This window comes from Poecilia reticulata, chromosome 12 (genome assembly GCF_904066995.2).
Source record: "Poecilia reticulata chromosome 12, P_reticulata-male-v2, whole genome shotgun sequence".
NCBI lineage: Eukaryota > Metazoa > Chordata > Actinopteri > Cyprinodontiformes > Poeciliidae > Poecilia > Poecilia reticulata.
Window position 1 is genome coordinate 17,701,765 of NC_088841.1, and position 11,648 is coordinate 17,713,412.

The 11,648-nt window shown below is 41.5% G+C and overlaps 1 protein-coding gene across 2 annotated transcripts; it reads right to left on the reverse strand.

The window, feature by feature from the left end:
• Positions 1 to 6,222: 6,222 nt before the first annotated feature.
• nrarpa (NOTCH regulated ankyrin repeat protein a) lies at positions 6,223 to 11,235 on the reverse strand. 2 transcript variants are annotated; one of them, XM_008423988.3, is made up of 3 exons: positions 10,495 to 11,235; positions 9,407 to 10,257; positions 6,223 to 8,018 (listed from the first exon to the last, which is right to left on the reverse strand). In XM_008423988.3, the coding sequence occupies exon 2, from the start codon at positions 9,760 to 9,762 to the stop codon at positions 9,424 to 9,426; it is 339 nt and encodes a 112-aa protein (XP_008422210.1). In that variant the 5' UTR covers positions 9,763 to 10,257; positions 10,495 to 11,235; the 3' UTR covers positions 6,223 to 8,018; positions 9,407 to 9,423. The 2 variants fall into 2 exon arrangements, with proteins under 2 accessions (XP_008422210.1, XP_008422209.1); XM_008423987.3 differs by having other exon boundaries at positions 6,223 to 10,257; positions 10,495 to 11,233.
• Positions 11,236 to 11,648: the final 413 nt, after the last annotated feature.

Here is an 11,648-nt window from a genome sequence, read left to right on the forward strand (position 1 = left end):
CTGGTTGCACCCTGACTAAAACAAACAAGAAACAAAAATCACCGGGCAAAACGTTGAGGTAATTGTGTGTGGTGTAATGTCAAATTAAACGTCACAAGTTCAGACATGGCTTTGTGCTTCCTAGAGCCTTGTAAAATTACCACTATTTCAAATTATAAACTGTCTCTAACTGTAAAAAAGAGAAACGATCTGTACCTTTCATTATTGGCTAAGCAAAAAAAAACCAAAAAACAAAAAGATTGCCATCAATTAAATACATATTTTAAGCTCACCCGAGTGAGTTTATGTGCTTCACACTACAACGTGGATCTCTTACAAGTAGCAAGTTAGTTATTGTTTGTGCCCTTTGGTCAGCAATGCGTCTCTTCTAGCCTGTGTTCACTCTCCATGGTAACCAACTGTTGCACTCCCAGGGCTGGCTCAGAGATGCATTACAGCATCAGAATAATGGGGGTTGGGATTGTTTTATTTTTTGCAGCAGAACCACCTGTTAATTATGTGGTAGGATGTCAGTTGCCAACACATTGAGCACCTCCAGCTGGATTCAGAATAATCCTTAGACTTTGCCAAGTTGAGACGAGAAGCGCTCTGCCTCTTATTGTGAACCTCGCTTAGCTGTAAACCTGACAGGATGCTATAAAACCTGATTAATACGTCATAATTTCAAAGGAGTTTAAAGAAATCCATTGTTTTTCCTTTGTTTTTGCTAATAAAAATCTGCGAAAGTAGTGTTAATTTTTTTATTTTTTTTATTCAGATCCCTTTACTCTGATACCCACTTAATAAAATCTAATCCAGCCAATTGCTTCTAGATGTCAGTATTTGTCTGGGATCTGGAGTTGTGTTGCTTGAGGCCAGTTTGTGTCTCGTCTCTGTCTCAAACATGCTCACTCTGCCTGAGGCTAATGCAAGTCAGCCAAATCTTAGCTGAACTCATTCACTTTTCAGAATTATCTGTTTAACTTGTCACCGGCTTTTTTAGACTTATTGGACAGGTGGCCTAGTTGAGGGTCTGCTTTCATGCAAGTTTCATTCTCCCTAAGAGTTGTGGTCTCTGAATAGCTGACAGAGAGGTCAGAGAGGTATTTTCTTTTTTACAGTTAGAGACAGTTTGTAATTTGAAATAGTGGCAACTGGTGGAGCACACCAACTCCACCAGTTTGTCTGGAGTCCTGCTATTGGTTAGCATGTTACTGAGCTGTCAGGGGCAGTTGTGAATTTAACATTTCCAGCAACACAACATTATTACGATTATGGTAGAGACCTTAACTTGGTTTGATCTTGGTCTCACTAGTCATGGAAAGGAAATGATGGTGTGGGCCTGTTTCACAAGTTGCGTTTGACCCGTTAGTTCCAGTGAAAGGAACTCATAATGCTGCAACCCATGTCGATATTTTGGACTGTTTTTTAGCTCCTTACTATGTGTGAACAGTTTAGAAGTGGGCCCCCAGTAAAGCAATGACCATAAGGGCATGGACAGGTGAGTTCGGTGTGAAGAAACTTGACTGGGCTGCACAAAAACCTGACTTCAACCTGATTAACCCTTGTGCGTGCGAGGACTGAGGCAAATGATACAAGTTTTACGGGTGTGGGATCGGTTGGGACCCCATTTGTAAACACAAGGGTTAAGCACATTTCAGACTAAGAGTGGGGACTCTGAGCCAGCCTTTCTCATCCAACATCAGTGTTTGATCTCACGAATACTGAAAAAGTCTACAGACTTGTTGGAGCTGATGTAGCTGCAAAGGCTGGGCCAGTGCCATATCAAAGTCTTTGTGTTAAAAATGGGATGTCATTAAAATTCACATGTGTGTAAAGGCAGGGGATTCGATATTTGTAGAAATATAGTGTGACTAAAAAAAAAAAAGAGAAAAGGACAATGTGGAGTCAAAAGTCCATATTTTAGCTTTTTATCTCTCTCCTGCAGCTGCACTGATGATGAATGATCAACACATTTATGGTCCTGCAGGCCCCTCGGTCTGTGTGACAGGTTTTCTGGTCGGTTAGAAGGCAGGTGGATGACGGGAACTGGAAACTCAGACTTTATTTAAAATCACGTCAACAGTGTGAGCTGTCTCACCCCTGGATGTGCATGAAAACTAACAGAGAGTGACGGAGGGAACTCAACCGAGAAGGTGCGCGCTCAATTACTCAGGAAATGAAAGTGATGTCACCTGTGCAGGTGAGTCATCAGCGTGCAGGAGACTTAATCCTTCAAGTCGCAAATGTTCAGCCAGCTGCGGGTTTTGGAGCCTGTTGAACTTTTAAATTGACGTGAAGCTGTTAAAATATATTTTTTTGACAAGTTGAGGAGAAAATCTAAAATTTTAGCAACAAGCGCATGATTTAATACAGCACTGCCTGATCGTTGTAAACACATCCATGCTTAAATGAAAACAGTGTTCCTCTTTTTGTGGTTTTCATTGCTCCACATCCTTCCTCTTCTGTGTGCCTATCGCACGTCCTTCAAAGAAGTCGTCCGTTGCGCACCATGGCTCAATCAGACTGCAATCCAGTGAAAACCAGAGGACTTAGGAGGAAGTTATAAACTCGATCGCACAATCAAGGCTCATACCGCTGGACACATGTCGAGCAGGGTGCCGTTATGAAATGGGGAATTTGTTGCAAAACCAGTTTGACTCGCATTTTACACGTATCACAATATGTTCGGTTAATCTCATGTGTTGCAGGCCTTTCAAATAAGGGGGTGTGAGCACGGTTATGAATATTTTATGAGCCTCTGAACAATGGCCTTTTTGAATGGAGCTGGAAGATAATCGGACAGATGCACTTGATTGCAGCTGCCGCAACACAAACCCACTGAAAACATTTCACTGTGCTGCTACTGTTGAAGACACGGCAAGCATCTGCATTTGCCAGATTGGATCGGTTACTCTCGTGAAATTGATTTTGTCTCTGCTCTGTTATTTATTGATTTATTTTTTTCTGGAACAGATGCATTTCCCTGAACAAATTACAAGCTTTTTTTTTTTCTCTTCCCCCCATCCACCTTCCTCTCCAAAAAAGACATGCTCTGTGTTCCCTGGCTCAGTGACACAGGCCTCGCCACGCAAAGCCAAGACTAAGATGTGTGAGGAAAGCCAAGGCACATGAAGAACCTATTAGGGGGCCTAGCAGCCAGCAGCAACTCTGGGAGGCCAGCCAACTGAGTGTGTGAACAATGGGAACCCAGCTCAACAAAAACATCCTGCAGAAGTGAGGGAGGGAGGGAGAGGCAGGCCAGATAGCCCGACTTGGCTGCAACGGTATCAAAACACAGTAGGGCTGGTTTTTTAAAGGAGCTAACTTGCCTTCTGTTTGTATCTGACAGAGAAAATGCATCAGGTCAGTGCAGTTCAAGCGCTGGAAACCTTTGAGTTGAGGTTAAGAGCAGTTCAGCTGCAGCTCAGACGAGAGGGTTCAACAGCTGCTTCAACCGATACCGCACGCTTTTTACGTGTCAGAGAAACCAGAAGAAAGAAAAACGGTACTCCTTTCTTGACTGAAAATTCCCTAAAAGCCACAACCATCCTTTCCATCTCGGTTGCGACGTGTTTTTTCTTCTTTCTTTCTTTTTTTTTTAAACCAACGCGGCCAACACCCAGAAAGAGTGTCGCAAGAGAAACACCTCAATCATGTGAAATCTTTTGCTGCTTTTCCCACGACCTATTTATGTAGCGACACAATATCGCATGCGGCACAGGATGTCAAACCTGACTCAAATAAACATTTAATTTCAAAATATGCAACTGATGAGGCCCGTGAACGAAAATAGCTACGGTAATGACCTAGCAGAAACCTAAAATTCCCAGCATGTACACTAAGACCGAAATCTTAACAAAACATGACGGCTGGTGTTTCCTAATCCTTACACTCACAAACTGTACAACCGTGTTGTAACTTTATCTCAACCAGAATCCAGCTGTTCTGCGAAGGGTTCAGAGAGTTAATGGAGAACATTGCAGAATAAACAACGTCACGAAGACCAACCAACATGCCAGACAGATCCGAAACAAAGTTTAAAACAGGGTTAGGTGCGAAACAACAAGCTCTGAACATCTCACTAAGTTCAATTTATCATGCAATAATGTCATGTGTCTAAACCAAACATGAATGTCCACTTAACTGACAGACAGTTGAGCTTTCATGAGACCAGCCAAGAGGCCTGCACTGACTCTAGAGAAGGGGGGAAGAGATTCACAGCTCAGGTGGGGAAAATCAGTTGAAAGGACAACCATTAGTCATCCATGTCACATTTTCAAAAACAAAGCAACAAGAAGTTCACTCCGCAAGGTCAGGGCAAACGTGTGGAGAAATGTGCTCTATTCAGATGAGACCAAAAATAAACGTTCTACTCAACATGTGAAACACTTTGTGTGGGAAAACTAACACTCCACGTCACTCTGAACACATTGATGGGTTTGCTTTTTTTTGTTTTTAACCAGAGAACAGTGTAAGAAGAAAATGTGTTAGAGACTGCAAGAAAATAAAAAAATAAATGAATCTGGGGTGGAGAATCACCTTCCAGCAGGTCAGTGGCTTCATCCATACAGCCAGAGATACAATGGATGTGAAAGTTACTGTCCAGTCTGACTGAGTTTGAGCTATTTACATTTTAAGTCACGTTTACTTTTCCTTCCGCTTTTTAAATTATGCACTAACCTGTGCAGGACTGAAGCATGACGTGTCAATGAAATACGTTGACATTTGTGGCTAACAAGTTGGAAGTGTTATGAATACTTTTGCATGATAATGTTTGCACTGAAAGTTATTGCAAGATTTTAACAAGACATTCTATATGTTGCAAGCAGAACCGAAACAAAATGAGGTGAAAACAGTGATGTGTTTTAAACAAATTATGTGACTAAAGTGAGTTTTGTGTTTTTTAGCACAAGTTTAGACTTTTGTTGACACAAAAATAACGTGAAAAGCAACGCATTGAAGACCAAAGAAAGGTCTGAAAAAGCTAAATAAGAGCAAAAGTTGTACAAGGGAAGAGTTTTTTGGAAAGTTTGTGCATATGTGTGTGTGTGTGTGTGTGTGTGTGTGCGTGTGCTGTGTGTGTGTGTGTGTGTGTGTGTGTGTGTGTGCGTGTACATGTGTGGGTCTTCGTGGGTAACATAAAACCATCTCTCCCACAACACACACAGGGGAGGGGACCCTACTTTAAAACTGAGCCTACCCACAATGCACCAGGCTCCTTTATGCCGGCAGTGAAAGGATGAGGCCATGATGAATGACAAAAGGGGAGAACTGGAATCTGGGCTGTGCCCGACTTGGAAGCCTAGGAGGTGGTGGGAGGGTAGGTGCGTTTTCCAAAACCAATTCCTTCCATGAACAAAATCCAGCAGGACGAAGAGGAAGAAACTCATCCATACACAAGATCCTTTTTTTTTTCTTTCTTTTTTTTTTTTTAGTTTAATGATTTCTTTACTGGCTTGTACACAAACGTACAAAAATAATACAGCACTCATCTCAATGTGACGTCACGTCACCATCATCACAGTGTTACAAATGTTCAAAACGAAAAGTATACAAAAAAATAAAAATAAAACAGACAAGATCATCTGCGTCACTCATTAAAGATTCATCTGTTTCCTTTTGCTTGAAATGAAGCAAGACCAGAAACACATGCTGACTGACCCCCCCCAAAAAATCTGCACTTACTCACTTTCTTTCTTTTTTTATTTTTTATTATTTTTCTTCTCCGTTTTTTCTAGAAAAAAAATATCATCTCACTCATGTACACCATTCTGACAGCTGGCTCTGCGCGTCATAAATGTTATGACACGGTGAGCCGTATAACCACACAAGCGTGCAATTTTTAACCACGTTACAATGATCTTACCATCAAATGTATTATTCCCCCTTTTAAAACGACACAACAGGAAGACAGCACTTCAGAAAAGAAAGTGCCCCAAGACATCATCATCATCATCATCATCATCTGCATTGATATATATATATCCATATGTATATATACATACACCCAATCACAGAGATACACACATCTTTGTTGAAAAACATGTTGTTTTTTTTCCACAAAGTAAAACATACATTAGGACATTATCACCTGGAGCGTATACATATACAATAGTATTTTGTTGTGTTTGTTTTGTTTTTTTTTTCTATTCAGAAAAAAATACAATGTTGACACATAAAAGCCAACTTTTCAACAACAGTCATCAGTGCAATATTTTTTTTTTCTTAACAAAAAAAAAGAAAAAAAAAAAAGAAAGATCAAGTTTAAACACAAGCGATGCATATTTTTATTTGTTGCCTGATGTGAATCTATACCTTGTCGTAGTGGAGCTTTTGTTATTGGATTCCGGATGATTATTCCAGGGAAGTTTCTCAGTCTGGCTGATGACTGTTTGAAAGCCAGTCCCCCATGAGAAGCAAACACAAACACATGCCAGGCTCACGCGCAAATAAAACACACTTAAAAAAGAAAAAAAAAAAGCTTCTCATGAGTTGAACCAGTGTTGCTGTGAAGCAGTAGGCTTTAAAAAAATCATTAATTAGAAAAGACACAAAACAAGCAGCATTGTTAAAAAAAAAAAAAAAAGTTAGGGTGTCATGACTTTCAAAATGTAGCAGGCAAGCTTACTAAATCCAATTTTCCTTTTTTTATTTATTGTTTGACATCCTGCAATAGTCATGCGTAGTTATTTTTTATTTTCATAAAGTCTTCATCATCCATCAGTAAGAAGAATCCTGCTCAGTAGTAGAAAAAATTCCAAAGCCTTCTGAAGTTACCCCGTTTGAACACTAGGGGCGCGCAAGGCTCTGTATTTTTGTGCAATAAAACTCCCTGCATTTATTAAGTCATGCTATACAATGAAAAAATAAAATAAAATAAAACAGGCTGATGAGGACACAGAGAGAGGAAGAAAGTAAAGTTGAGTTCAGAGGCAGGGTTTGGGGGGAGAGGGGGGTCATGCTTTAGTCAGCACTGGTTTGGTTGTAGTGTAACATAAACTGTCCTGACTGAGGAATGCATTGCATCTTCTGCACCGAAGTCCATCGTCTCTGTTAAGGTTACATAGCAGACAGATGCTGGCATGATTGGCAGGGCAAGCTGGGAGAAGGCAGAACAGCTTGAGAATACTTTACAGTCGAGGTAGCTGGGAAAAGGGCAACCAAACAAAACAAATAAAATAATAAAAAAGAAAAGAAAAGTCAGTTTAATTGAAAGTCCTCTTGAGGGTCAACAGGCTAAAGCTGTGTGGGTCATCTAAGGAGGAAGGGAGGGGGGGGGGGTTGCAGGTTTGCACTAAAAAAAAATTAAAAAGAAGAGTCTGAAGCAGCTTGAGTCACCCACTAAACTCTGACTCTACAGGTGTTTTTCTTTTAAAAAGTAGAACCACAACATATTCAAAAAATGCATTCTTTTCAATGTACCTTCATAAATATAAAAGAAAAAAAAAACAATAAAATCAGCCTGCTTTCACAGTGATGACTAGGATGTTAACAGAATACTGAAAGGAGATTATAAAGTGAAATCCAAATTTTCCTCTTTTTTTCTTTTCTTTTTTTTTTCCTTTAACGACATACAAAGCGAAAGCAGCGGTTCTTAATACGATGACCACCAGGGCGGAGTGGTCGCACTGGCCTGAAAGGTTGGGACACCAGCAATGGCAAAATGTGTGTTTGCAGAGTCCATTCAGCTACTGTCAAAAAGGTAAAGCTATTGTGTACAGTACTTCACAACAACGATGGAGTCACTCACAGGGTTCCTACGCTGTATGGAAAAATTAAATAAATTCTGGAAAAAAAAAAAAAAGTTTCTGTCTCCAGACTTTATTTGCTGTCCCGTTGTCTAAACGCTGCTTCCGTCCGTGCTTGGGATCTGTGTTTTTTTTGTTGTTTTTTTTGCAGCTCTCCTTTTCCAAAGCTTGACCTCAATAAAATAAAATGTCTGAAGTAAGTAGAGAGTGAACTTTGCAAAAATGAGAACTGTGTTGAGGTGAGTCCAGAAACGTGTGGAGTTGTGACAAGAAGAATGAGCAGGAACCCTGAATACATAAAAAAAAATAAAAAATACAGTTGTAGCTGTATGATCCTCATTTTGAGTTTATAATATGAATTAATTTAGGGAAGAAAAAAAAAAGAGAGACCTCAACAGAGGGCTTCTCCTCTTGTTCGTATGTCTTCCCTTTCAGATATTCCAGCATGCAGCCGAGCAGCATCAAGTGCCGTGTTTCACATAAAAATAACTTACAAAAAAAAGTGGGTTGTTTTTTTGTTTTTTTTTTACAGGACAATGAGGAGCAACAGGTCAAATCTGCACTCCCACAAAGAAACGATTCACTTTGAATGAAAAAACTGGGCCATCTGCACTCCACCATCCACACACACACACACACATACACACGCACACAGATACGGTGTGACAGTTTCTTCTATAATGACACGATGTTGTATGAACGTTCAAGACGAAAGCTTTAAGTACCAACGAGCTCACCGGAGTGAGGTGCTTTTTGTGAGAGATTCATGATGAAGCGCTGTGTGATTGTGTGTGAGACAGAACCGGCCCAAGGAATAAGTGAGAAAGAGCACTGCTTAGGGCCCCAAATGAATCAGAAGGGGGGCCCATGTTTTAGAAAGACTATAGATTTCAAAATTACAGATTTATATAGTGAAATTAGCTTCGTTTTATAGTTGATTAGATTGTTTCAGGAAAGTTAATTTAAAAGATTAGAAATTATAAAAATAAAAAAAATAGAACAGCAAATGGACTAACAGTAAATAATTACGGTGCAGTTAAATGTTTTGCGTTTGTTATTTCTGGGTTTAAATTATAATTATTGCACACTGTAACTGGATTTGATTGAATAAGTCTAATTTATGTATCTTTTGTGGCCTGGGACAAAAAGGTTGCAAATATTAAACCATAAAGTGCTGAAAAACACAATCAGCTTAAATATTACAAGAAGATCGTACTTCTAGGATGCTTTCATTTAGAGCGTCTGCATCAGTTTGGCTTTAGGTCTAGAAACATCCCAGTGCAACCAGTCAAATTGTTCCCATCTTCATAGAAACCTGTGATTTAACTCTGCCAATGGTCGCTGGTGATTAATTGAAAAAAAAAAGTATGTGCCCCCTCCCTCCCACATCAAATTCTGCTAAAGGCCCCTTACAACCTCGGGCCGGCTCTGGTCTGAGTGAACCATGCGGTGCGCACAGATGGCCCTGTTTGGTTTACAGAGAGGGGAGATTCTTGCACAGTTGTATTTCCTTTTCATATATTTTGGCACAAATATGTAAATAATGGCAGCTATGGTTTGAAAAGAGCATGTTTTCTCCTTGCGTTGCAGTTTCAAGATTGAATTTGTTGCTGATGTGTTTTGCTCTCTCTCTTTTTTTTTTTTTCCTTTTCTTTCTTTAATGTTCTACTTTTTACCTGACAGCAGAGACAGATCACCGGGCCCCAGAGGAATACTTGGCCTTGGTGATGAGGTATAGCACAATGTCCTGGTGGCCCCCGAAGGCGGCAATATGTAAAGCGCTCCACCCTTCCCTGTTAGCCAGTCGGATGTCAGCGCCGAACTTCACCAGCAGCTTCACCAGCTCCAGGTTGCCGTCGATGACGGACTGGTGGAGCGCTGTCTGTCCCTCCGGCCCGAAGGAGTTGACGTTGAACTCGCAGTTTGTCATGTTCTGCAGCAGCGAGTGCAGCTCCTTGGTGTTCCCCTTCTTCACTGCCTCCTGGAAGACCCTCTGCGGCGCGGAGCAAGTCGACACATCCGCCTGGCTCATGGTGGCAAACTCGCTGAGGTTTGAGGGGGAACGAGAAATAATCCTGCCTCGGCTCTAAAGCTGTGTCGAGCGTCTCTGGTCTGGTAACAGTGCCACAGTTATGCTGGATTACACCCAGATTTAAGGCACTTTAACGGCGGAAGGATCACTGGATATATCCCCAGAAAAAAGGACAAAAGGGAAAACGGCACACCTGGTGTGCAAAAACGTTAATATTCGAGAAATCCTAAATCCCCTAAAACATAAAAGTGTCAAGGAGCGCTCCAGGGGTCTCTGGATGTAATTTTCCTTCTCTAGTAGCAGCAACAGCAGCAGCAGCAGCAGGTAGCCTGGACAGGGAGATGAAGAAGAGACACCTCCGATTTCACTGGGGAGACTGGAAGTATGATCACACCAAAGGGCAGCCTCCTCGTTGTTGGGTCCCCGTCGGCCTTCCTCCAACGGTCCAACCAGGTTCCTGGCTATATGTGGCTGCTCATGTGGCCATGCAGACGTCTGAGAGAGACAAAAATAATTTTCAAAAAAGAAAAAAAAAGGGGGAGGGTGGGGGGGGGGAAAAAAAAGAAAAATCACAAAAGATGTCCGCATGTCTCCAAATTCCTTACACACATTCCGCCACATCCAAGAATGAGACAGCGCGACAGAGGATAGGAGAGCTCTGTGCGCACACGTTTACGCACGGATCTCCCCCAGGCTTGCGTCCCGCAGCCAAACTGCAATCCGCTGACTTACCTGCGTCAGATGGACGGGTCCGTGTTGTGGCGACAGATAAACCACTTTTGCGGGGCCCCGGGATGCGTGTGTTCCTCCTCCTCGCGGTCCTTGTGAGTCTCTGCCCTGCGCCGTGCTCCGGGGGAATAGTTTTACGCGTCCTTTATTTGCATGACAATGCCTTCCCGAAGAATCAACTGTGGAGGAATGGGCGGAGAAGCGCGGAGGTTATAGGCTGCCGGCTGGGTTAGAGGGAGGGATCAGAGCCTTGCCTGTGTGTCTGTGGGGTGGGCGGCGTGGTTTTCAGGGAGAGAGAGAGGAGAGAGTGTGTGTGTGAGGTTGAGAGAGAGAGAGAGAGAGAGAGAGAGAGAGAGAGAGAGAGAGAGAGAGAGAGAGAGAGAGAGAGTTGCTGGTGGTGGGGGGTTGGAGGTCCAAATAATGTTGCCACAGAATGTTTCTGTTTTGAGCTCTATATCTGATATCCTGCTTGCCACGCAGTGGAGCAAATTGAAAGGAGTATCGCAATAAGAACCGATGAAGCATTATGGTCAACATGCAGGGCCGGATAAAGATTATATTTGGCCCTAAGACTGGATACCACAGTTCAACTTATTTCTCATTTTAATCATCCGTACTTGAATGTCTCATTGTATGATAAACTTAAGTAAAAGTACTATGGTTTCTTGGTCTTATATAAACATTTACTGGAAAAATGTGCAACATGATATGTTTAAAAAAACAACAACAGAAAAGCAGCGATTATTTTCGCTACTATTAAGGCAACACATTGATTTTGATCGTAAATCGGTCCAATACATGACAGCTATTTATTTTTTGATAATAATACACATATGTATGTAAACCCCCAAAAATATAGAACATCTGCTAAATTTAGAAGTTCAGTGGATCCCAACCTTTTTGTGCTTTAGTATTTTGTGAATTCCCCTATCCCTATTTTTCTTTCTTTCTTTTTACGGAACGGAACTCAAAAATTAGCTGGAGAAAAGTTGCCCACGAGCAGCTATTTTCTCAAACACTTGAAAGAAAATGCAGTGTAATGTGCATTTTAAAATCGACAGGTGGCGCTCTTTTAGTTGTCGGATCATAGCCGTCTGCATCTTGTGTTATCAAAAACATTTCGCAGCCACCAAATTGTCAGCGTGGGAAAAGCGCTG

What these genes read in the sequence shown, in the direction of transcription:
- nrarpa (XM_008423988.3), bottom strand. Translation starts at nt 9,762, where the DNA reads ATGAGCCAGGCGGATGTGTCGACTTGCTCCGCGCCGCAGAGGGTCTTC.